Below are 26,541 nucleotides of genomic sequence, written 5' to 3'. Positions count from 1 at the left end.
CCCATACTCCTCTCTTCACTGTTACCTTCTTCCTTTAGGCGCTCTAGACCAACCCCCATACTCCTCTCTTCACTGTTACCTTCTTCCTTTAGGCGCTCTAGACCAACCCCCATACTCCTCTCTTCACTGTTACCTTCTTCCTTTAGGCGCTCTAGACCAACCCCTACACTCATCTCTTCACTGTGTGGTCAGGTGAATCACAATCATCCATGTCCCCGTTTCATTCACATGCTACAATAGGCAACTGGTGAGTGATGGGCCCAAAATAAACCCATTCAATCAGTTCTTCCAGCCATAAACTGAGCAGTCTCTGTTTATGTACTCACACTGAACCTGGAAGAACAGTCAATCTGCCTAACTTGTTACATGTCAGAGTTCTGCCTAGAAGTCAGAGAAAGAAGAATTTCATAAGAAAGAATGGGGTTTTATTGGGAAAACAGCATACCACAGGGGCTATTGATGTGCAACATTGTTAGAACATTTGCCATAAGACCTCATCCACATGGGTTATAAGGTATTTAGCTGCATAGCTTATGCCAATGAATGTATCTTATCCCATCTGATTTGAGTTTAGTGTGTGTCCCAAATGGCACCCTATTCCCTATGTAGTGCCCTACTTTTGACCAGGGCCTGTGGGCTATAGGGTGCCATTTGGGACTAATGAGAGTGAGAGGGCTTTACCATAGCCACTGGGAGATCCCTAATCTGTTGCACCCTCTCTGACGGAGAGTCCGTGCCCGCTTAGGAAGGCCCCTCGGTTGCTATAGCGATTGAGTATCCATGGCAACCGGGGGAGATCCAGGCATTGGGTACAAGCCGTTTTACATGGGGGTGGGGGATGCAATACATGAAGTTAAAGGGTGAGGGGAATAAGTGCTAGACTTCCATCAGTGTCCCCACATTAATAAAATGACAAGCTCTTAGAGGTGAAACAGTCAAACTGGTAGAGGTAAATCAAATAATTTCAGTAACCAAAGAGCATTTCAGTAACCAAAGAGCATTTCAGTAACCAAATAGCATTTCAGTAACCAAATAGCATTTCAGTAACTATGTTACGCAACCTGAAATGGCCGTCTGACCAATTTATGCTTAAAAATCTGAAACCAAATTAATGTGACATGCTAGCAATCACAGTCGTCACAAGTTATTTCTATCAGTCTCTATGGTTTCTTTGGCACACTTATTCAGATCCATTTGCTGACAAACCAACCGACAATACACAAATAAAACTAGTACTAAAAAAAACTGATAGAAAACTAGAATTCCCTTTCCGCCAGAGAAAGGTATATTTATAACAGCATCCCCTCTGGAATATAGAATATATAAAAAATTAAGTTATGGACGTTTAAAAAAACACAACATTAAAAAACAAAAAGACATTTCCAGATTTCTATATCACTTAAACAGATTCTAACAATATTCAGTGAAGTGTGAATAGCCAAAACAGAAATTAATTTGCGTAAAAAGAAAGCTGCAGGTTATTAGTGGTATGACTGAAAATAAGTTAAACACATTTGAAGCAAGCAAAGGCAGAATGGTCCTGTAATCATTTGGAAAAAATGTGCAAAGACATCATACAAATTCTAGCTTGGCCCCAGATCTGATTGTGTCATCATGTCAACTCTTTGTAATGTCATGTTTTGCATTAAGTGACAACATAACACAAACAAACTGGCAACCAGGCTAGTGCAATTCAGGTTTCTGAGGTAATCCTTATAGTTTATCAATACTTCAAATATGTCTAAAAAAATTAAAATACTGATGAAATGCAATCATTTCAAATAATCTCAAAATACATATGACGAGTGAGTTGTTTCAAAGTATAGAAGTGTTCCAGGTAGCTGATGTTTCGATAAGGAGATAAGAAATGGAATTTCAGGGTGATTCAAATAATAAAATGCTTTTCAAATGAATGATGCACTCTCAAATCATTCAGTAACCCACCTTCCACAAGCACAATGTCTTAAACGGTCTAGGCAAAACACTCACACTCAACATAGTGTAGATATCGACCCATCTGTCAATAATAGGGCCCCAGAAGGCTTACTAGGATAAATCAAGGAGAGAGTCCATTCCCTGAATACCAGGCCATAGTCACAGTGTCTGCTTGCCTTGCCATTACTGGGTTGCAGAATTCTCAAAACATTCCAAAAATTCCCAAAATATATTCCAGAAATCCTGCATGAAAAATTAGAGGTTGGATGCTTCATCCCTGCTGGTTCCAAAAATCCTAAAACTGGGATTTCTGGAAAAACCAAGACATTATGGGAAAGTTTTGAAACCCTCCTCACAGCCTATGTATGACCAGCCCTAAAAACAGGGTCATTATTAAGGGACTGAAAAGTAATGCTCTACTTTTGCAGCATTCAGTAACTCTATAAATAACGCTAAAACCTTTTCACAGCTTGACCAACACAACGTAAATTAAAATGTTTTTTCAAATTAAAAGTATTTTTACAATAAGACAGGCTAGCTACATGCACTGTACGTGTATTAAATGCCCCATGCGGACATCATCAAGAATCCATTCCTGACGGAAATAACCGTGCAATTAAGTATAGCTAGCATTAAGCAACCATCACTAGCAGTCTTAATCATAGAAAAAGAATCACTAGAACAGGCTTAGACCCGTTTTAGTGACTTTATTCCTGTCGTCTTAACATGGGATTGCGCTCTGTATAGACTGAGGTTATTATCAAATGCAGGAAACTACCTCAACCCAAACTAATCACTGAAACAAAGCTGGGACTCAGTGTGTTTTAGCTTAGTAGAGGATAAAAGTGCTTCCCTTTGTGGTCCGGTCTCTCTGTTTCTAGGTGATAAGAAGACCACTGGCCATGAGAGCTTGGACAATGAGGCTACCAACCCTGTGAAGCTACACAGGAGTCTCCTGCCAACGGAAGCTATTGTCCATCTCAGATGGTGTGACATGGTAAACACCACCTAGAGAGGAGGAGCAGGGGAGGAAGAGAGACTAGCACCAGGATGGAGGGAACAGAGGAGAAACAAAAGAGGGGAAAGGAAGGCACAAAGAGTCTGGCAGCAGTTCTGAGGCTGACATTGTTAAATCAGAGAATCTGACCCTGTTGGGATCTTAGAAGCACACGACTATATTAGAAGGATAAACCAGGTGCGAGGGAACTCCGAGCCTGCAGTAGCACCAAAACGGGGTCTTCTTGGGGTTAAACCAGGAGCTGGTTAGGTGACGAGAGTGTCGAGGTTGTCGTCATCAGCAGGCAGGAAGTCCTGGGTGGTGCGCTGAGCGTTGGACTGTGCCCGTCTGCGAGCCAGACGGGAGTTGGAGGGGGGCGAAAGCCTCATGGAGGTCACAATGGTGGTGACCACTTCCTCCTGCTCCTCGTCGTGCTGCGACAGCTGGCGGTTGAAGGCGATGGCGTCGGCGGCAAACTGGGTCAGGTCTTTGGTGCTGCTGTTCCTGTAGAGAACGAGCAGGCGATCAGTCAGAGATTGATCAAATTATAGATCACACGTTTAGCTCTAGGAGACATACACTCAATTTGTCAGGAACACTCCTAAATCTAATTGTGTCCGATGTTTTTAGGCCTCAAAATGTCAAGTTGAGTCCATTATGCTACTTTGTAGGTCTGGAAAACAAACTTTGATTTTGCAGTGTAACGTCCCTTCAACAATTGGCTTTATTAGCCATCTGCTGTAATGTACTGCACATTCTGTGAAATGAGCACTGAGTGGATTACCTTTGGAGGAAGTGTGGGGTTGGGAGACCTCTCTCTGGTGCATTCTAGGGGAAAATAAATAACACATTTAAATAAGATATAGCAGGAAAACAGAATAAATTTATTTTAATTGTACCTTTTCCTTCACAGATATACAGTTCTGAGGAAATGTACTGGTGAAAACAAGCCCACTGGTTTCTTGGATGTCTCTTTCACACATTCAGCCTTCTTAGATCAGTGTAGAATAGACAAGGCAAGAAAGCCACTTCAGAATATTGACATCCACCGGGAACAACATAAAGTACAGACCTGGGTTCATATACTGTTTAGGGTATTTCAATTGATTTCAAAAGTAATTTGGAACTTAAGAAATATAAGAATATTTCATTCATTCAGATCTAGGATGTGTTATTTTAGTGTTCCCTTTATTTTTTTTGAGCAGTGTGTGTATATACACACATACATATATATACACACATACATACATACATACACATACTGCTCAAAAAAATAAAGGGAACACTAAAATAACACATCCTAGATCTGAATGAATGAAATATTCTTATTAAATACTTTTTTCTTTGCACAGTTGAATGTGCTGACAACAAAATCACACAAAGATTATCAATGGAAATCAAATTTATCAACCCATGGAGGTCTGGATTTGGAGTCACACTCAAAATTAAAGTGGAAAACCACACTACAGGCTGATCCAACTTTGATGTAATGTCCTTAAAACAAGTCAACATGAGGCTCAGTAGTGCGTGTGGCCTCCATGTGCCTGTATGACCTCCCTACAACGCCTGGGCATGCTCCTGATGAGGTGGCGGATGGTCTCCTGAGGGCTCTCCTCCCAGACCTGGACTAAAGCATCCGCCAACTTCTGGACAGTCTGTGATGCAACGGATGTGCTCAATTGGATTCAGGTCTGGGGAACAGGCGGGCCAGTCCATAGCATCAATGCCTTCCTCTTGCAGGAACTGCTGACACACTCCAGCCATATGAGGTCTAGCATTGTCTTGCATTAGGAGGAACCCAGGGCCAACCGCACCAGCATATGGTCTCACAGTGGTCTGAGGATCTCATCTCGCTACCTAATGGCAGTCAGGCTACCTCTGGCGAGCACATGGAGGGCTGTGCGGCCCCCCAAAGAAATGCCACCCCACACCATGACTGACCCACCGCCAAACCGGTCATGCTGGAGGATGTTGCAGGCAGCAGAAAGTTCTCCACGGCGTCTCCAGACTGTCACATGTGCTCAGTGTGAACCTGCTTTCATCTGTGAAGAGCACAGGGTGCCAGTGGCGAATTTGCCAATCTTGGTGTTCTCTGGCAAATGCCAAACGTCCTGCAGGGTATTGGGCTGTAAGCACAACTCCCACCTGTGGACGTCGGGCCCTCATACCACCCTCATGGAGTCTGTTTCTGACCGTTTGAGCAGACACATGTACATTTGTGGCCTGCTGGAGGTCATTTTGCAGGGCTCTGCAGTGCTCCTCCTGCTCCTCCTTGCACAAAGGCGGAGGTAGCGGTCCTGCTGCTGGGTTGTTGCCCTCCTACGGCCTCCTCCACGTCTCCTGATGTACTGGCCGGTCTCCTGGTAGCGCCTCCATGCTCTGGACACTACGCTGACAGACACAACAAACCTTCTTGCCACAGCTCGCATTGATGTGCCATCCTGGATGAGCTGCACTACCTGAGCCACTTGTGTGGGTTGTAGACTCCGTCTCATGCTACCACTAGAGTGAAAGCATCGCCAGCATTCAAAAGTGCCCAAAACATCAGCCAAGAAGCATAGGAACTGAGAAGTGGTCTGTGGTCACCACCTGCAGAACCACTCCTTTATCTGTCTTGCTAATTTCCTATAATTTCCACCTGTTGTCTATTCCATTTGTACAACAGCATGTGAAATTTATTGTCAATCAGTGTTGCTTCCTAAGTGGACAGTTTGATTTCACAGAAGTGTGATTGACTTGGAGTTACATTGTGTTGTTTAAGTGTTCCCTTTATTTTTTTGAGCAGTGTGTGTGTGTGTGTGTGTATATATATATATTTTTTTATATACTCAAATACACAGTATTTAAACAAATAATTAAATTCCCATGCATTTCAACCAGGTCTGTTAGGTATTTGAAATGATGTATTTTCAAATACTTACCTCAAAATACTAGGCTATTTACAGGAAAGTACTTTCAAATACTTCCAATAGAAGTAGGTGATTCGAGCCACATTATTAGAAAATACTCAGATACACAGAAAATAAGTATTCAATAACAAATAATAGACATGTATTTGAACCCAGGTGTGGTATGTTATGACCATACACCCACACAGTGTACAGAAGGGTTAGGAAATTGACACTCACCCCCTGCACCCAGGAGTGCTGCAGGACCTGGGCAGCACTGAGGCGGAGGGTGGCATCCCGCACCAGCAGCCTGGAGATGAGGTCCTTGGCCTGGGCAGAGATGTGGGCCCAGTCCTTCTCTGGGAACTCATACTGGCCATCCTGGATGTTGTCAAACAGATTCTTCTGCAGGGGTGGGACACAATATATTAAAAGGGAAAATCATGAATAGTATAATGTTTTGGGCATTCACTTGTGACATGAATCAGAAACGGTTTCTAAATTACTATTAGTTTTTATGAATTATAATGGTTATAACACCAATAAATGCATGGCAGATTTTTTAAATTATTTTTTATAAACGGTCTTGAAGGTCCAGAGTTTGTGTTCCTTCGAGACAGACATCTACAGCACTATTTTTTTTTAAATCTAAGGTGAACTGGGAGTTTGAAGAAGACTGGTGATGGCTTGTGTACCTGGCAGGTGCGGCAGGTCTCTCCACGGTCCCAGCCACAGTCAGTCCCACAATGACCAGTGAAGGGGGGGCTGCCGCTGAGCAGAATATAGAGGATGACCCCCAGGCTCCAGAGGTCACAACGCTTGTCGTAGAACGATGCCTCGTCTGTGAACACCTCCACCACCTCTGGAGCCATGTACTCTGCCGAGCCACACTGAGTCGGGGAAACCAAACACCGTGAGGACATATGTCAAATCAAATTTGATTTAAAAGTACATTTAAAATCGCAACACTCTTTACAGTAAAAATGTAAAATGTGCACTTAGGGACAATTAAGACATCGCAAGATAGACAGACACACAAATATCAGGGTTAGTGGTAGGTTCAGGTTGTGGTATTTACCGGTGTGGTGAGCTCTGGAGTGGTGATTGGAATACAGGCACTGCTAAGCTTCACTCCACTGCCCAAGTCAAAGTCACAAATTTTCACCGGAGACACCTGCAGAGGGAGAGAAAAATAGCAAGCATTCACTAGCTATAACCACAATAACTGTTTGGTAAACATGACATTTTCTACAGAAAACACATGTTGTTGTTCCGTAGCACATTGGGGGAAACAAAGGTTACCTGGTCAGTAGACTCACACAGGATGTTCTCTGGCTTTAGGTCCCGGTGGGCGATACCTGTAGAACAGAGAATGTTAATGAGGAAACAATCACACTGTAATTCTATTCAGGCACAGCCCCATGTTCAGGGGTCCTACCTTTGTTGTGGAGGAAGTGAAGAGCTTTGGAGATGTCCCTGACCACACGGCTGGCCTCCAGCTCATCAAAGTGCTTACGGTTCTGGATGTGAGTCAGAATGGAGCCTGTATGGGTAAAGAGGAGAGCTTTCAGGAGCAGAGAGCTTTCAGAGAAACACCTAATAGTTTCATGTAATCTGGGTCATGTTCATTAGGCCACAAAGCACCACCATGTTTTGCAACAGAAAACAACATTGTTTTTATTGGACAAGTTCAGTTACAGCAGTATCTCCCCAGTTTACTTTTTTCTTCCATTTTATGCACAATGAACATGACCCATCTTCACCCTCACAAAAGTGGGATAATATGGTAAAAACAGGAAGACATACCTCCGCGCAACTTCTCAAACACCAAGTAGAAGCAGGAGTCATCTTCAAAAAACTGTATTAGTTCCAGAATGTTCCTGAAAATGTTAATAGGAACACATTAGTGGGCGACGTTTTTTTGTTGTAATTATTATTTAACCTTCAGAGCTTTCCCTTTGTAGAGTGAAAGAGCACACACTTGTTGCCCTGGCACTGGTAAAGGGTCTCCACTTCACGGAAGACGCGGCTGCGACTGTGCCCCGCGTTCTTCTCAATGATCTGAGACAAAACCAAATAGACACAGGTATCAGTGAGTGAATAAAGCTTAGTCACAGAACAATGAGCTTGATGTATAAATGTTTCCCAGCAGTGGGAAAATATGGAATCAGATGGATTTTGGCTGACAATCTGCACATTTTCTCATCAATGAAAAATTTGATCTCAATAGTTTTCTGTTCCCAAAACTAAAATCTGTTTGGCCAGAGTGGACTAAGTTTTGTAGACTTTACCCTTTGCCAAAGTTTCTAAAAATTACGTTGTCTAGGAGTCCAAGGGCGAATTGAGCTAATGCACAAGTGCACTTCACAGGCGTTCCCTAACGGAAATATGCAACTACATGCTAGAACGCACCAATAGGATCTCATTAGCTCGTGCTCTGCCTACCTCCTGCTAGTTCTGCCCACTATGATTAACTTGCTCCCATTTGAAATGGCAGGCTGTGGGTGTACCTTGGATTAGTTATAAAAAATATTTGGCTTAGTGGGTGGTATATGTGCACATCCATAAAACAAAAATATGTCCCAGGTGCTGGATCAGAGAGGACAATGTAGAACAAAAAGCTAATCTGCACACTGGTATAACGCTTAACTGTTTAATAGGACAACGTTTGGACCACAAACCAGGCAAAGAAAACACTGTTTGGGGTTGAAACAGCATCCGTTAGTGACTAATTATACTTCAACTACTCTGGAATGACAATAAAACCTTTGCATGTGATGTATGACATTCATCACAAGTCCCATATGTCCCCTATGCACCCTGGTCAAAAGTAGTGCCCTGAATAGGGAACCGTTTCATACGCAGCCTCAGACTCACCTTCACAGCATATTCATTCCCATTCTGAAGACTGATGCATCCTTGGACCTTTGCATATGCACCCTGACCCAGCATTTCATCTGTCAGTTTGTATAGGTCTGGAGAAAAGAGAAACGCACAAAAGCCTGTCTCTGGTATCTATGGTGTGGGTGCATTTATTAAAAAAACTCTACATTTTGAATGACATGAGTGATTGGATATTTGACAGGCTTGTCTGATTTATGTGCAAAATGATTACCGTTGAAGTTTCCTGTAAAGCTGTCGGTTGCTCTTGACCTCCTTTTCTTCTTCTTTGGTTTGGCTGAGTCTGGGACGCTTACTGGCTGGGTGGCTTCCATTGGTTTGGCTGAGTTTGGAATGCTTACTGGCTGGGTGGCTTCCATTGGTTTGGCTGAGTCTGGGACGCTTACTGGCTGGCTAGCTTCCACCTCTGTATAAACAAGTTGACTGTTAATTCACGTCAACCACAGTTACATTGTAAAATATTGCTTGAATTGCAAAGTGTTTGCAACGTGCATATTGACTATGTGCCAATCAACAAAAATAAAATGTTTTCTTAAATTGTGAATGATTGTTTAAAACTGTGACACATTGATAGAGCCTTGAATGGATTAACTATGTGCCAGCAAATAAATGATTGCTTAAAGCATAGTGTGTGCAATGTGTATATTGACTAACATGTAGGACTGCTATGTGCCAATGTGATAGCAAAGCAGACAGGGAGAAGCTGGTTGTGGAGCTGGGTCAGTATCCACAAAGCATCGGAGTAGAAGTGCTGATCTAAGATCGGTCCATATAAATCTTATTCGTTATCATCTAAAGAGGCACTGCTACTGATAAGGCCCTGGTCAGAGGCCTGAAGTGCAGTACCTGGAGGGCCCTTTGAGAGGCGCTGTCTCTCCTCTGTGGCAGTGGGGGGCACCACATTCTGCTGTTCCCCACAGCTGTCCCCTACTGGGCCAAGGGCCAGAGAGTTACTCTGTAACTGAAAGAGAGAGAGTGGGGAGAGAAAGTGTGAAAGTGAGAGCAGAGCCAGAGAGATCAGGTGGTGGAGAGGGACAGAAAGAACAAGAAGAAGCACAGTGTGTCACTTTTGTTCTTAAAGTACCAGTGCAGTCCTAAACCAATTTCAAATCTACTGATATGGCATATTCTAGATAAAATAACAATACAGTATAATTAGAACCAAGCTTCTGGTTTAAAACAAGGTTATCTTCCCCTGTGGCAGCCTGCCAATAGGGTACACTGATATGCAAACACAAACAGGAAAGCTTACAAAGACCTTATCTGACCCTGGATATTCCAAAACACACTTTCACATCCAGTGATAGCATAGGCATATTTGTATTACTCATTGAAAATGATGCAACATATCCAGTTTAACCTTAAGATAAGCATAATTACCGGCAGTCTGTTACTACTAGAAGCTACTCTTATCTGAGCAACAGGAAAGGTTAAGGGAAGTAACAAGTGTGACAAAACCAGAAGCTATGACAAGTTTGTAAAATAGCTAGTTAGCTAGCTATTTCTGACAGCAATATTGATTTACCTGGAGAGAGTGCTGGAAGGCTTGCAACTCTGCCACCGTGCTCTGCCTCACCATATCTGCCAACTGAAAAATAATGAAACATTTCAGATAGCTAGCACGTTTTCGAGTAGCGAGCTAGTACAGTAAAGTCATGTCGGCGGGGGCAGAAACAGGGAGAGAGTATTCAAAGTTACACTAAGGAATTCCATCAGTGATGATGTGATGTGTTTTCACTTGAACACACATTCCAGAACTGGTTGGACCTTTCCTTACACACATACGCCGGGCGGTTTTTTGTAACGTTGGTGTTATTCTGCTAGCTGTAGGTTATATGTCAAACCTATCTGGATAATTGGGTGAGTTATTGAGTCATTCCAGAAAACTCAGATCCAAATATGCTGATGAAAGCAGCCACGACTTGGTCGTACCTGACTGGAGGCGGCAAAAATACAGCTACTTAGCTAACACGTTATAGTTAGTTCAATCAGTCAGCAAAAGTAGGCTATGCAATCACACACATTAGCTAGCTAACTATAGTAAAGATACTCATAAGGTTATAAACAGGTCGACCTTATTAGCTGTCTAGCAATCCATATATCAGCTCAGTCATAACGATGTTCTGAAAATAATTGTATCAGATGAGTGTGTTATGAAAAGCCAAAACAAATACATTTGCGCTAGCTAGCTACAGTAACGTTACATAGTTAACTATTTTACGTTGGCTAGTTACTATGTCACCTAATCCGTCTTGCTAATGACGTTATGAATTACTGATGATATTAAAAAATATATCTAACCTGGAGTCTGTGTCCAAACAGGCCGAAATCCTCCTCCAGCGCCTCGGTCATCCTCTGGGTTTTGCGGTGGGTCAGGGTGGACAACAGAGTGAAATCCAGCTAGTGACGTAAGGCGGTAAACGCAGAGCTCCCGCCTCTTGCATGTCCTGTAGTTTATTCATTGGACGAAAAGAATAAGCCACTAGGACGTCAGGTATTGCAAAACAACTTCCCCTATTTCATAATAGGGAATTTCTGGTGTATGACAGCACTCTCATTCATAGAAAATATACTAGTAGTAGCAAGGTAGGTTATATTATAGTCTAAGGCGTCGTATTTAAGTTAAATAAAGGTTCAATAAAATAAAATACATTTGTAGTGCAAGTTATATTAATGAGTCATGAGTATTTTAAGATGAATGAATAATTTTCCTCAAAAATGAACACAATTAACTCAACAGGAGAGACCAGGAAGGGTAAATAGGCTCTTAATACTTGGAAATTGAATCAGTTACACATCAGATCAGTCTCACAGAGCAAGGTTTAAACTGGTTTTGTGGAAATTAAAATTAAGTCAGTAATTTCCAGTATGAGTCCATACTTGTCATTCTGCACATCCCTGGACACTTGTTTTTCAAGTTGTCTGGCTGGGACACATTCCACACATATTTGTCATAAAAATGCAAAACACTGGAGACAGGTCTAGTGTTGTTACCATAGAGAATGATAGAGGCCTCTAGTGGCCAAAAGGCCATATTAGCATGGGCAGCACCATTGAGAGCTTCCACCATTTTAATGTGGTCAACTGGGCTGGACTTCCAACTTCATTGGTTGATCCCTCCTGGTGACCCTGTTGGAGTCATGTCCAATCAGGTCATCAGGAGGGATCACCCAATTGTGAAGAAGAAAATGTACTACTTAAAAATGGAGATAGCCTCAATGCCCATGCTGTCACAGACTCTATAATTGCACAGATACAAAGATGAATCCTCTATCTATCTCTATGGTTGTGACCTTCCATCCATTACAAAATGTCTCAAACACCTCGAAGCCGCAAACATTTCCAAAGTTGATGATGTCAAGAACTATACATGCGTAATAAAACAGAGCTAGAATAGTTATTACTAAACATTACTACAATTACAATAAAGCTCAGAAGACTGGAGTGCTACATCATGTCACAGCACTATAGGAAGCAGAACAGTCCTTTTTCATAAAACATATAGACTATTGGCTGAAAATGTCACTTTATGAACAAACGTTGTAATGCTTGGGATGGATAGCACTTTAGTTCTTCAAATCCACTCAAAATCCATTCCTTTAGTTTGGGTGTTTGGTTGTATTGAAGTTGTGGGTCTCTTGAAGGCCACAGGGAATGCTGAAATGATGTAAACTCCATTTTCCAAGTGGTTTAGTTACAGATCTTCTCTGTCATTGCCCTCTGAGGGTAGAGAAGATAGAGTAGAGTTGGGGGATTAACATGATATTGACAAATAATTGCATTATATGCCTACCTTGCTGCAAAAACAAGACATAGGAATGGTTATTACAAAGCTTTCTCCATTGAACAGGGCTACGATTAAAGGGCCATCTGGGAAAACAAACAAAGCGGTCACTCGTCCCTGTTTTGGTAAGACATATTCTTCAAGAATAACTGTCTATCATTAAGTCCAAAAATGGATGTACCAATCCCAGATCGCCCTGTTCATTTGAGGTGACAGACAGAACTACATGCCTATGCTGACATGCTATATGATGATGCTAAAATCATTTCCTAACAGATAGGCTAAAGCCATAATCTGAGGAGAACTCATTCGGCTGTTTCCACTCACAAAACAGATGACTTATAGTCAACCAAAAGCAGAAAAGCTAAATGCTCAATCCATCACACTGTCTTATGTTAACAAGGTTGACTTCCCCTCATATTGCATTATTGACATAATGTCTCATTGTTATTTATAAGTAGAATCTGTACTTCATAATGATGATAACAGAAGACTTTCATTGTATACCTCAGAGCTCCTACCTTCAACGGTTCAGATGTAATGAAGCGCTGCACTAAAGAAAACAACTTGAAAGTGACATCATTCTTACGTATGGCTGACTAGACTGCAATTTCACTTATAATGGTTATATACACCAAACCACACTTTTTTTTTTTTTACAAAGACTAACAATTTTATTTTATGATTCAAATTTGGGAAACAAGTAGTGAGTGCATCACTAATTCCAATGACTGTGGCAAAGGGAACAATTAAAGATAAGCATCTCTTGTATAATTATCATATACCAGACTGTGATTTAGTCATTATGTTCTATGCCCAGAGAGTGATTCTGTATAATCGCCCAGGTTGTGGTTTGAGCAGACACGCTTGTGGTGTAAACTAACAGTGACAATCCACTGCTTCTGTTTTATGACAGTAAAGCTCCTCCTTCATTGAACTACAGCTAAATTAGACCATCTAAGTCTGAAGGACTGTACTTCAGTATGTGAAGGATATTCTCTCATAAATGAATATCCAGATACCCCCTGCACTACACTGCATTCGGAAAGTATTCAGACACCTTCCCTTTTTCCACATTTGTTCATGTTAAAGTCTCATTCTAAAATGGATTCAATCTTTTTTTTCTCATCAACACATAGCCCCATAATGACAAAGTGAAAACAGCTTTTTAGAAATGTTTGCATATGTATATATATATATATATAAAAATGAAATACCTTTTTTACATAAGTCTCCTGACCCCTCCTGTCTCAGCCTCCAGTTTTTATGCTGCAGTAGTTTGTGTCGGGGACTAGGGTCAGTTTGTTATATCTGGAGTACTTCTCCTGTCTTATCCGGTGTCCTGTGTGAATTTAAGTATGCTCTCTCTAATTCTTTCTCTCTCTCTCGGAGGACTTCAGCCCTAGGACCATGCCTCAGGACTGACTACCTGGCATGATGACTCCTTGCTGTCCCCAGTCCACCTGGCCGTGCTGCTGCTCCAGTTTCAACTGTTCTGCCTGCGGCTATGGAATCCTGACCTGTGCTACCTGTCCCAGACCTGCTGTTTTCAACTCTCTAGAGACAGCAGGAGTGGTAGAGATACTTTTAATGATTGGCTATGAAAAGCCAACTGACATTTACTCCTGAGGTGTTGACTTGCTGCACCCTCGACAACTACTGTGATTATTATTATTTGACCATGCTGGTCATTTATGAACATTTGAACATCTTGGCCATGTTCTGTTATAATCTCCACCCGGTACAGCCAAAAGAGGACTGGCCACCCCTCATAGCCTGGTTCCTCTCTAGGTTTCTTCCTAGGTTTTGGCCTTTCTAGGGAGTTTTCCTTGCCACCGTGCTTCTACACCTGCATTGCTTGCTGTTTGGGGCTTTAGGCTGGGTTTCTGTACAGCACTTTGAGATATCAGCTGATGTACGAAGGGCTATATAAATTTATTTGATTTGATAAGTATTCAGACCATTTGCTATAAGACACCAAATTGAGCTCAGGTGCATCCTGTTTCCATTGATAATCCTTGAGATGTTTCTTCAACTTGATTGGAGTCCTATTCTATAGATTGGACATGCTTTGGAAAGGCACACACCTGTCTATATAATGTCCCACAGTTGACAGTTCTTGTCAGAGTAAAAACCAAGCAATGAGCTCGAAGGAGTTGGCCGTAGAGCTCCGAGACAGGATTGTGTCGAGGCACAGATCTGGGAAAGGATACCAAAATATTTCTGCAGCATTGAAGGTCCCCAAGAACACAGTGGCCTCCATCATTCTTAAATGGAATAAGTTTGGAACCACCAAGACTCTTCCTAGAGCTGGCCGCCCATCCAAACTGAGAAATCAGGGGAGAAGGGCCTTGGACAGGGAGGTGACCAAGAACCCGATGGTCACTCTGGGAGAGCTCCAGAGATCCTTCGTGGGGATGGGAGAACCAGAAGGACTACCACCTCTGCAGCACTCTGCCAATCAGGTTTTTATGGTAGAGTGGCCAGAAGGAAGCCACTCCTCAGTAAAAGGCACATGACAGCCAGCTTGGAGTTTGCCTAAAGGCACCTAGAGGACCCTCAGACCATGAGAAACAAGATTCTCTGGTCTGATGAAAACAAGATTGGACTCTTTCCCATGAATGCCAAGTGTCATGTCTGGAGGAAACCTGGCACCATCCCTACAATGAAACATGGTGGTGGCAGCATCATGCTGTGGGGATGTTTTTCAGCGAAAGGGACTGGAAGACTAGTCAGGATTGAGGGAAAGATGAACGTTGCAAAGTACAGAGAGAGATCCTTCATGAGCACTCAGGACCTCAGAATGGGGCGAAGGTTCACCTTCCAACAGGACAATGACACTAAGCACACAGCCAAGACAACGCAGGAGTGGCTGCAGGACAAGTCTCTGAATGTCCTTGAAGGCCCTAGCCAGAGCCCGGACTTGAACACGATCGAACATCTCTGGAGAGACCTGAAAATAGCTGTCCAGTGACACTCCCCAACCAACCTGGGAGAATGGGAGAAACTCCTCAAATACAGGTGTACCAAGCTTTTAACGTCATACCCAAGAAGATTTGAGGCTGTAATCGCTGCCAAAGGTGTTTCAACAAAGTACTGAGTATATGAATACTTATGTAAATGTAATATTTCAGTGTTTTATTTTTTATACATTTGCAAACATTTCTACAACCTGTTTTTGCTTTGACATTATGGGGTACTTTGTGTAGATTGATGAGGGGGGAAAAAATGTGATCCATTTTAGAATGAGGCTGCAACGTAACAAAATGTGGAAAAAGGGGTCTGAATACTGTCCGAATGCCCTGTATATATGTACTGTACATATATTAATAAAAACCTCCCATCCAAGTGTAACAGAGTTAATATCGTGCCGTAAGCTCACCCCTAAGGTTGCATAATTCAGGTAACTTTCACCAAATTTGATGGTTTTCCAGAAATCATGGATGGAGGAATGTTCCAACCAGGATTTGAGAAATAAACTGGGAATTTGGGGAAAGTTACGGAAATGTGCAACCCTACTCACCACCACACCTCCTCTCTCACCAGGGGCTCCAGTTCTGAGTGCTCGATGAGGCTGAACTCAGAGATGAAGTAGTAGTAGTGTTTGTAACAGGTATTGATGTGAGCCTCGGCGCCCATGCTACAGATGCTGTCAAAGTGGTGGATGTAGACATGCACAAAGACCCGGAAAAGACGGCTCAGAATCTTCTTACACACCTGCTGGAAGTTCTTAGGGAAAGGAACACCTACAACAAGAAGGATAGAACAGTCAATGAGGAGGAACACTGTACAGTTAGTTACCTTATAATTAAGCATTGCGTCTTTGCAACCACATTAAATGCCTTTTAGAGACCATCCCTGGATGCATTAATGAAAATCAGTTTGTAATTTTCAGAATATCCTTATATTCCATAATATTCCATAATTATGTTCCATTATGTCCCAAACTGGGACGCGCAATGCCGTCAGGGGTACGTCAAACAAAAACGGTATTCACATTATTGTTTTTAAACAATAGTAATTCTTCACATTTTCAAATCCTGTATGGAGGAATCTTCCAACCAGGATTTGAGGAAAAAAAACTGGGAATTTGGGGAATGTTACGGAAATGTGCAACCCTTTGGGGCTATACATTTGGGTGAGTTTTTTCCCCTCGCCTGAGTAGCCTCATTTCATCTAGTGTTCAGCAAAAATAACTACACAATATCAAATACAGGTAGCCTAGTCAAATAATTAACATCCAATCACATAACCCATCAGTCTCTTGCGGGAATTCCACTAACATTCCGTATGTAGCCAAATGTAGCTGCTGCTCATTCAGTTTGCTCAAAAATGGATTAATGGATTAAAAAAAGTAAGGCCCATAGAGACACATACAGTACCAGCTCTACTGGTAGTACTGCTACTACCAGCAGTACTACACCTGCACCTGTCAACGACACAAGTTATTCTGTTTTTATGAGCACATCCAATGCTAGCATCAGTAACTACATTTGGTGTTAGCCCAGCTAGTATGGACACTGACAGTTGTGAATCTGATGTAGCCGAAGAGCTACTACCCCCTTACCCGGGAAAGCCCCGAACAAGAAACAGGGACGTTGGACCATCGAAGAGGTGCAAATATGATGAGAACTACATTGATTTGGGGTTCACATATATTGGGAGTAGTGCCTTTCCTCAGCCACAGTGGATTATATGCACAAAAGTACTATCTCACAACTTGATGAAACCTTCATTCTTCCGCAGACATTTAGAAGCAAAACATGCCCATTTGAAAAAGAAGCCACAGGAGTTTTTTGAGCGAGAATTAAGATGACTTTCGAGTAGTAAGACATGTATAAAAACAACAGATGCCATTAATAAGAAGGGTCTAGAAGCGTCTTATATGGTGAGCTACTGAGTGGCTAGGACAGGCAAGCCTCATTCTATTGTGGAGGACTTATTTCTTCCTGTTGCCGCAGATATGGCTGGGACAATGCTGGGGGAAAAGGACAAAAAAAACTATACAGACAATGTCTTCATCAAATAACACTGTTTCCCGATGCATCAATGACATGGCAGGAGATGATTTGAAACAATTACTGCTTCGCATACAAACTAGTGAATTATATGCGTTACAGCTGGATGAGTCAACAGACGTGGCGTGCCTGGCACAGCTCCTGGTGTATGTCCTTTATGTTTATGGGGGGTCAATTAAGGAAGACATCCTCTTCTGCAAACCACTGGAAACCAGGACAACAGGAGAGGATATTTTTAAAGTACTGGACAACTTTGTGACATCAAATGGACTTTGGTGATCAAGATGTGTTGGTATCTGTACTGATGGTGCAAAAGCCATGAGAGGGAGACATAGTGGCGTGGTAACGCGCGTGCAAGCAGTTGCTCCCGATGCCACTTGGGTAAACTGCAGCATCCACCGAGAGGCTCTTGCTGGCAGGGGAATGCCTGACAGCTTGAAAGCCGTTTTGGATACAACAGTGAAAATGGTTAACTTTGTTAAAGCAAGGCCCCTGAACTCTCGTGTATTTTCTGCACTATGCAATGATATGGGCTGCGACTATGTAACGCTTTTACAACAGAGAAAAGTTATCAAGGGGCAAAGTATTGGCACATTTTTTTTTTTTTTATTGAGAGACGAGCTTAAAGTTCTTCACTGACCATCATTTTCACTCGTGTGAAAAACTTGTCATCATGCAAGCGGTCAGACGTCTGGCCTGTCTGAGTGATGTTTTTCTCGCCTGAATGATCTGAATCTAGGATTACAGGGACACTCCACAACTATATTCAATGTGTGGGACAAAATTGAGGATATGATTGAGAAGTTGGAGCTCTTCTCTGTCTGCATTAACAAGGACAACACACAGCTCTTTTCATCATTGTATGATTTTTTTGTGTGCAAATGAACTCGAGGTTAAGGACAATGTCAAATGTGATATAGCAATGCACCTGAGTGAGTTGGGTGCGCAATTACACAGGTACTTTCCCGAAATGGATAACACAAACAACTGGATTTGTTATCCCTTTCATGCCCTACTTCCAGTCCACTTAACAATATCTGAACAAGAGAGCCTCATCGAAATAGCAACAAGCGGTTCTGTGAAAATTGAGGCTCAGAGTAGCCTGTTTTGATTTAATGATTTAAGACTGAGACTCTCCCCAATACAACCCAACACTGCAGAGTTATGTGCATCCTTTCAAGCACACCTTTCTCATTAACCTGTGGTGTGTTATTCACAATTTCCGATGAACAATAAGATTTTATATGTAAGATGGTTAAATAAAGAACAAAATGATTGATTATTATAATATTATTATTTGTGCCCTGGTTCTATAAGAGTCACTTCCCACGAGCTGGGTTGTGACAAAAACTCACACTCACTCTTATGTTCAATAAATGTATCGTATCATATAGTGTGTGTGTGGCAGGCTGACTCTGGTGCTAGAGGGGGTACGCAGCAGGAGGTTGAATGTTTGAAGGGGAACCACTGCATTAGATAATCTCCCTCCCTAAACAGAGGTTGATGACAACCCTTTAACAATGAACAATAGGCTCAGAGTACCTCATTCCATTTCTTCTAAATGCCACCCTCATTGTATAATTAACCTATCCTTGAACCTTTCTAGATACATTAAAGGTATTGTCAGAGAAGGTGGGGTATGATGCAACATCACAGAAGCATTCACTATCATCCACTTAGATCAACATCAAAGCGCTTTCGTTTTAATTACTGCTGTAAAATGTTCTGTACATTGACTTTCTATAGGACCATTGCAGCCAAGAATGTATCCTGAACATCAATATACCTTTGCACCCTGAAGCACCCTTATATAGCTAGTAGCTTCCATGGTCACACACCCCATAGATTCAACTCTAACTTCAAAGACAGTCCCCCTACAGAGGAGTCCCTCTGGGTTTAGTATGAGGTCCTCACACACCTACTCTTGTGGGGAAGATGTCCTCATTGTTGATGTTGGTCTCAATCCAGTCCATCAGTAGGTTCATGTATTTCAAGGCAGGTAGCTTGGTGGGCTTCTTGTAGTTGTCTCCGTCCTGCCACCTGTACTCGTAGCGCAGGCCCCCGGACATGATGGGGCAGGTGCGCTCGGTGCAGAACTCGCTGACCGTGCCGTAGATCAGGTTGATGCGGTTGAAGAAGTCCACCACATGCACAGCGATCCAGTCATTGATGTTCTCTCCTTCGGGAAGCTGGACCACTTTCCTCAGGTCCAGGCCGGACTTCAGAGAGGCCTGGGCCTTCTTGTATAGTTCAAAGCGCTGGGTCCCAGGCTCGAAGCTCTTCCGAGGCCTGAACGTTTTGTCTTTGCTGAAGACTTGTCCGAGACAGAGCGCCATTGTCTTAATGGTGGACTAATGGACAGTGTGTGTGTGTTGGGTGCGGGGGGTTCCTGAGAGGTAATTGGACAGGTTTCACGAACATAAGTTTGTTCAGGTTAAGGTGTTCTCTGAGGAGTTCTGAGGGCAGTGACCTCTACATTGGGGGCGGTTGGGAATGCAGGGACATTTCTCTGAAAAATAGAGAAAACAACGAGAAAGGTCATGAGAAGTTAGAATGGCTTCTACCCCCATGATATCATACCTGCAAACAAAGTACCACAATACTATCATGCCTGCAAATTAGGCAACATGATAGAAATCAGCAAACTAAATCAGCAAAGTATAAACAGTATTGTCAGCTTGTTTACAAAGGAAATAGCTTGAAGGACTTGATAAGCAAAGCTGTGATTGTTGTGATTGTGAAACTGCTCTGAATATAAAATATGACCCCAAATATGAGGACAAACCAACAGTGGAGTGAGTGTACAAGAATCCATTTGTGGCATTCATTTCTGGTGGCTGCTATGCAAAATGAGTTGTAGGTTACAATACTGACAACCATCTGGCCCTTGAAATAGGTCCTTGTATGTATGCATGTATTTGAAGTCGGAAGTTTACATACACTTACGTTGGAGTCATCAAAACTTGTTTTTCAACCACTCCACAAATTTCTTGTTAACAAACTATAGTTTTGACAAGTCGATTAGGACATCTACTTTGTGCATGACACAAGTCATTTTTTCAACAATTGTTTACAGACAGATTATTTCACTTATAATTCACTGTATCACAATTCCAGTGGGTCATTAGTGTACATACACTGAAACACAGCAACTCTGCCTTTCTGAATTATAGAAGGAGTTCAGTGCAGGGCAGTGGTAGCCCACTGAGTATCTAGCTACTTGTCTCCATGGTTTAGAAGGTTTCCTTTTCTTTACTGAGTTAGTTTCCATGACAGAGTTTCATGTGGAGAGCTCTGAGAAGTCGAGCCATATTTACAGCTCTCAAGAAGTCATACAGATATTGTTTCAAAAGGCATTCTGAATATAATACAAACAGTGTGATGTTCTAGAATAGTTTTGAATCTGCCGTTGCGCCTTTCAACCGTTCTAAATGACAATGTCTGGTGGTGATGTGACTGTATCCGCATTTATGTCCCACGTCCCGTTTCACACAGCAACTCTCAACACTTCCTGGGTTTGTTATGGTGCAGCTTGTGTGGTTAAACTGAGCACCAGTTTCTGTTCTTACAGTATATACACAGAGTGTACAAAACATTAGGAACATACAAGTAGACTGCCCAGGTGAATCCAGGTGAACGGCATGCCTTATTGATGTCACTTGTTAAATCCACTTCAATCAGTGTAGATGAAGGGGAGGTGACAGGTTAAAGAAGGATTTTTAAGCCTTGAGAAAATTGAAACATGGATTGTGTATGTGCGCCATTCAGAGGGTGAATGAGAAAGACAAAATATTGAAGTGCCTTTGAACAGGGTGGTAATAGGTGCCAGGTGCACCGGTTTCAGTGTGTCAAGAACTGTACGCTGCTGGGTTTTTCCACACTCAACAGTTTCCCATGTGTATCAAGAATAATCCACCATCCAAAGGACATCCAGCCAACTTGACACAAATGTGGGAACTGGGAAGCATTTGCGTCAACATGGACCAGCATCCCTGTGGATCACTTTTGACACCTTGTAGTCCATGCCCCGACTAATTGAGGGTGTTCTGAGGGCAAAGGGGGATGCAGCTCAATATTATGATGGCGTTCCTAATGTTTTGTACACTCAGTGTAAGACAATCATATTTGTGTGCTCTGAGCCTGAACTGTACAGAGTAATCCAGAATGAGACAAAGTAGAAATGTTGAATTCCACCTGGTTTAGTGTAATTTTACTGTAGTTTTGCTCTCAGACTGTAGCAGAAACTTCAGCTCTCACTACTCAGAACAGTAGGCCTAAAGTATGACTGTCATTCTTCTTCTGGACAGCTTCCTCCACATCTGTATGGTGTTTGTTACACAGTATGTGTGGTGTGAACAGGATCATCCTCTTTCTCAGTACTTCATTTATATTATCTCTAGTGGATCAGGCATTGGGTATTCACTTGGAGAATGACCATATGACAGAAGGAGCTGGTCCACAACTGGATAGGTAACTGATTTGATGATGTCCACTACACTCCCTTAGTTTTGGTATCTAAGTCTAAATCCATAGCAGTTCCACAAATGTGAATACCAGTCATGGGCAGTAAACCTCAGAGTCATTTAATAACAGTGACAGAAAATAAATGTCTATATAGACCAAGGTATAGGGGATATGTGTCCTTTCTTTTTGATTATGACCTCACTGCTTCTCAGTGTCTTCATGCCTCTCCAGTTACAGACTGGTGCATGTCTGATCATGTATGTGGGACGGTGGACCAGGTCCGCTATGCACCCTGATTACTTTACTGATTTTCCATGGAATTTCCTTCTGACACTGAAGAATAACAATAGATCTTTCAAGGTCCTTCAAAAATACAGTATGTGGGAGAGAGAAAACAGTAGCTAATGCACAGGAACAAATTCAGTAAATCTAGTCATATGGAACAAAGAGAAAGAGCGTGAGATAAAAAGGGAAGTTTCCCCACAGTACCTGGCCGGGGTCCGTGTGGATGGCTTGGAATGATGTGGGGAGTCTTTGGAAGGCCAAGGAGAGTTCCGTGGTCAGCCCCCTTTACTTTAATTCCCCCTGGACAACGATCCAGGCAGATCTGTCCCTCTCCGGATCCTATGGAGACTCTCTCCTTCCCAGCCACCAACAGACCTTGAGGCTCCAACTTCACTCAGCAGCCAGTTACACAGCAGCGCAGACAAAAAAAAGCTGAAAAAAGTTGTTTGGCTTCTCTTCCTGTGAGTGATGTCACATCCTGACTTTGTCTGCTAGGCCCCTGCTGTATCTGTGTATGTGTGTGTGTGTGTGTGTGTGTGTGTGTGTGTGTGTGTGTGTGTGTGTGTGTGTGAATGGAAGACCTACAAATCAACAGAGGAGGTTCCTGTACTATAGGGGCGGGAAGAAGCCACCCTGGCCCTCTCTTCCACTCCTCTCAAACCGCTCAGCTCTGCTTCCAGGACAAGATTCATCCCAATAAACCTCAACCTGCTATAATTTCTATTCCATTGTCAAGATGTAACCAAATCCATCAATGTTGACTTGCAAAAATGTATTGTCTGGTGCAACATACACAATCAAGCGTCACAAATCTACAAAAAAAATAGACTCGAGCCACTGAGACCTGGACCGTTCTCCACATGCTCCTGTAACGAGTGTTAATATTGCCTTGTGTATTTCACCTAAATCCTTTCATATCCATGGATTGTGAGTGTATCGATTGCTCTGTGGTATATTGCTCTGGTCTGCAGTACCTTCAAGTCAGACGCAGGAGTTCCCTCTCAGTATGTTTTAGTTCTACTGAGGAGAGGTATGTGTAAATGTATATGTTATAAATGTTTAGAAGTAGTAAATCGTCATATAATTGTGATATAATGTATTCCAATAGTGTTGTGTTGCTAGCCAACCGTTTCTTATGAAATATTCTGCTGAAAGAGTTTACGAAGTGGTGTAATTTTAGGCTAGCTAGTTAACTTACATGCTAGCAGGCTGTCTGTAATGTAACTTCCCTCGTGCAGGTACTTGCTTGCATTTCTTTTCCTCACGTTAGGTGTGCAGTATTGAGAAGCTCACCAACCAGTGCATTGCATGTATTCCATCCAATCCAGATAAATAAAAGACAACTACTGTCCAGACTAGACCTGTTCGTTACAAATACAGCAGACTACAACGCAGAAAAAGTAGCCAAACCGGCTACACTCCCATCCAGCAGGCGGGACCGGTGCATCAAGGCTCAGACCAACAGACTCCTAAACAGCTTCTATCCCCTGGCCATAAGACTGTTAATTGGCTAACAACTACAGCTCTCCCACAGACTATCCATACGGACTATATGCCCATCCACAGGTCTCTACGGGGTATGGTAGTAGGTGCCAGGCGCACGGTTTGTGTCAAGAACTGTCACACACATTTCCGTGTGTATGAAGAATGTTCCACCACCCAAAGCCAACTTGACACAACTGTGTACATTTATATTCATGCACGATCGGATACGAAAATAAATAAGTGTGTATATATATATATATATATATATATATATATATATATATATATATGTATTTATTTATTTTCTTCATTTGTGTGTATTGTCAGGTATTTCCGCATTGTTGGAGATAGAAACAAGCATTTCGCTGCACCTGCGATAACATCCGCGGAATGTGTACAGCCTATTGAATAAAAATACTAAATCAAATAGTGTTGAACATTGTTAATCAAAGTGTATTTTTCTAAATCATGAGTTCTGTATCTCACAGCTGCATTGAAGAGATGTTTAGGGAATTACAGGTGAAAGGCCCCCTGCAGTGATCCACAACATCCACAGGATGTCATCAGCTACATATCTTGCTTCCAAGGGCTCAGAAATGAGAGAAGTCCCTCTTGAAATCCAGAGCTTAAACAGAAGTCCCACATAAAATAAGCAATTGCCAATAATCAATGATGAAATTCATTTTCGATTTATACAAAATGTGTGCAATGCCAAGCTTTAACTGTAAGTGATCAGGATCACTAGGATAAAGCTAAATTGCACCCCTTTACAGTAGGCTACGGTGTCAACTGTCAAAAGATGTCAATAGCGTAATTGCAGCCATTATTACAGTTTTCAGACGGGAGCCAGTACTGTAGGCCTAAAGCGGTGCAATAAATGGTACATAGGGTGGCCTATAGGTGATGGGTTAGTTTAGGAGATCATTAAAACAGGTTTTTGAGTGTATGTTTAAAAAATATGTATATATTTTTTTCTCAGTTTGGGCAGACAATCAATGTCCTGATCAGTTTCAGCGTGCACATTGGTACGGGTCTAAACTAGTTCGACTGAAAAAAGACTCCACCTTTTCCTTTAACCGCCCACCCTTTCCTGTTTCATCAAAACGTTAAAAAAAGGAGTGCGGTACAATCGTTTTACGATGGGTGCGTTCAGTTTGATTAAACGTTCGCTACATTGCCTAACGGCTTCTGCTGAACGGAACGTTCTTCAGAGTTCTTGAACAGACGTTTGGTGGGTGTGGCGGAGTGTGGCTTGAAGAAATTAGTGACATTTATAGCGAAGCGGCCATGCTGACAGGGTTCCCCAACCCATTTTTAAAACTTTGTTTCCGTTTAATTGAACATTGCATTTCCTTTTTTCGTACTGAACTCAGCCCTGAAGGACGACACACCACACCACTTGTTTTAACGGTTCTCTCTTCTAACTTCTCACGCTCTCCACCACTTTGTTCCAGGTGGGTAAAACTTTTATTTCACTAATTATAGCATACTTGCTGTTCTGTATAAAATTCATTTGCGAATTCAACTTATTTTTCTAGTTTAACTATTGTAAAACAGGTAACCTATTTGGCTGAAGGCAATCTACATTATATGCTAATTGTTGGCTATGACAATGTCACTGTAGTCGCCTATTATATTACCATGCATATGATTAGTCATGGTAGGGGATTTGAAAACCACTTAACTTGATAAACTTTGTCAGTGAAGTTACACATTTCATTTTTGTAACTGCGTCATGTGGCTATGCAGACCCTATTCCCTACAACTTTGACTGTTTTGTTGTCAACATCATTGCGCACCCCATTGGCCACAAAGTGTTTGAATCAACGTTTCAACGTAATTTGTGGACCTATTGTGACGTGGAATCTACGTGGGAAATGCATTGGATTTGAAGAAAGTCATCAACGTAAACGGTTGATTTGAGTGTAAAATTTCAGCCACAGGATTACGTCACCATGGTAACCAAATTTCAACCTTGTATAATATACGTTGAGTTTTACCCTTAAAACAATGTCAGACCTTTGATATCCACTTATCAGATGGAAAAATATATATAAGCAGGGCAGCACTTCCTACTGGAAAATGTATTTAACTACAGCTACCCTTCGGTCTCCAAGCCAGGGTTTTAACAAGCCCAGCCCTACTTAGCTATGCTATTTGTCACTGCCTATTAACAACGGCTATAGTGAGAATGACTGACTGATTTCTGAGATATCTCCACTTAAAACCTAAATAGGTTCACTGCTACTATTGAAGTCATTCCAAAGGTTGGGATTAACAGTGCAAATTAAATGTGACAATACTATTGGGCATTTGCAAATTCAACAACCGCTATCGTTTCAATTCAAACCAGAGTAAAACAAAAAATAGACAATACAATAGGCCAAGGGTTTCAAGCTCTGGTTTCAAGCTCATTTAAAAAAAATAAATGTGATATTGAATTGTGTTTGGTTATCAACTCAACCAAGTGTGGAGAATCTGCAGTCTGAACTGAACACATTGCTTCTGTAAGTGCCAGGGCAAACCAACTTGCCCTTGAGCTTCCGTTGCAAAGCATTCCACTTTCCCATGAAGGCTCCTCTCACTTTCCGTTGCTCTCTTTTTGTCAAAGGATACTATCACTGTCACAATACACACTGATGCCAGCTATCAGCTTATCAACATTAATGATTATTCTGTGTATTTAACTCTTCAATGGTAGTGTGGATAAATGATTTGTTCCATTGTTAATGGTTACGTCCATGTATGTTGATTACGGAGGATTGTTATCTCTCACATCACAAG

General features: G+C 42.0%; 3 protein-coding genes and 1 long non-coding RNA gene across 9 annotated transcripts in view; 2 read left to right on the top strand and 2 right to left on the bottom strand.

Annotated features, from left to right (window-relative positions):
• Positions 1–403: 403 nt before the first annotated feature.
• Positions 404–12,441, bottom strand: mknk1 (MAPK interacting serine/threonine kinase 1). The gene is made up of 14 exons (XM_021624280.3): positions 11,023–12,441; positions 10,247–10,309; positions 9,568–9,682; positions 8,936–9,127; positions 8,698–8,795; positions 7,802–7,881; positions 7,627–7,700; positions 7,259–7,363; positions 7,123–7,178; positions 6,899–6,994; positions 6,516–6,710; positions 6,061–6,225; positions 3,717–3,760; positions 404–3,436 (listed from the first exon to the last, which is right to left on the bottom strand). The coding sequence occupies exons 1-14, from the start codon at positions 11,071–11,073 to the stop codon at positions 3,199–3,201; spliced, it is 1,572 nt and encodes a 523-aa protein (XP_021479955.3). The 5' UTR covers positions 11,074–12,441; the 3' UTR covers positions 404–3,198.
• LOC110537958 (MOB kinase activator 3C-like) lies at positions 11,409–23,933 on the bottom strand. 6 transcript variants are annotated; one of them, XR_016483117.1, is made up of 5 exons: positions 23,471–23,712; positions 22,477–22,704; positions 19,446–20,032; positions 16,049–16,251; positions 11,409–12,441 (listed from the first exon to the last, which is right to left on the bottom strand). XR_016483117.1 is itself a non-coding variant. In XM_021624483.3 (5 exons), the coding sequence occupies exons 3-5, from the start codon at positions 19,857–19,859 to the stop codon at positions 12,412–12,414; spliced, it is 651 nt and encodes a 216-aa protein (XP_021480158.2). In that variant the 5' UTR covers positions 19,860–20,032; positions 22,477–22,660; positions 23,471–23,884; the 3' UTR covers positions 11,409–12,411. The 6 variants fall into 6 exon arrangements, 3 of the variants coding, with proteins under 3 accessions (XP_021480158.2, XP_090039623.1, XP_021480246.2); XM_021624483.3 differs by having other exon boundaries at positions 19,442–20,032; positions 22,477–22,660; positions 23,471–23,884; XM_090183497.1 differs by having other exon boundaries at positions 19,442–20,032.
• LOC149985415 (uncharacterized) lies at positions 23,210–24,181 on the top strand. The gene is made up of 2 exons (XR_016483166.1): positions 23,210–23,302; positions 23,601–24,181. It is a non-coding gene; the product is annotated as an uncharacterized LOC149985415 (long non-coding RNA).
• Positions 24,182–25,073: 892 nt separating this feature from the next.
• Positions 25,074–26,541, top strand: part of elovl1b (ELOVL fatty acid elongase 1b) — a 29,368-nt gene continuing 27,900 nt past the window's right edge. Inside the window, exon 1 of the mRNA XM_021623933.3 lies at positions 25,074–25,211. The gene's annotated coding sequence lies outside the window, so the exon portion shown is untranslated. The remainder of the gene's footprint in view (positions 25,212–26,541) is intronic.

Source organism: Oncorhynchus mykiss, chromosome 1 (assembly GCF_057628025.1).
Source record: "Oncorhynchus mykiss isolate SJ-2025 chromosome 1, ASM5762802v1, whole genome shotgun sequence".
NCBI lineage: Eukaryota > Metazoa > Chordata > Actinopteri > Salmoniformes > Salmonidae > Oncorhynchus > Oncorhynchus mykiss.
This window is presented reverse-complemented; position numbering and strand designations above follow the sequence as displayed.

Excerpts from the sequence above, each read along its gene's own strand:
- mknk1 (XM_021624280.3), bottom strand. The coding sequence starts at position 11,073 with ATGACCGAGGCGCTGGAGGAGGATTTCGGCCTGTTTGGACACAGACTC. Across the intron at positions 8,796-8,935 it reads CTTTACAGGAAACTTCAACG|ACCTATACAAACTGACAGAT; the intron begins GTAATCATTTTG and ends TCTTTTCTCCAG. Across the intron at positions 3,761-6,060 it reads AGCACTCCTGGGTGCAGGGG|AATGCACCAGAGAGAGGTCT; the intron begins GTGAGTGTCAAT and ends ATTTTCCCCTAG.
- LOC110537958 (XM_021624483.3), bottom strand. The coding sequence starts at position 19,859 with ATGGCGCTCTGTCTCGGACAAGTCTTCAGCAAAGACAAAACGTTCAGG. Across the intron at positions 16,252-19,441 it reads CATCTTCCCCACAAGAGTAG|GTGTTCCTTTCCCTAAGAAC; the intron begins GTGTGTGAGGAC and ends TTCTTGTTGTAG. Across the intron at positions 12,442-16,048 it reads ACTCAGAACTGGAGCCCCTG|AGGGCAATGACAGAGAAGAT; the intron begins GTGAGAGAGGAG and ends CTCTACCCTCAG.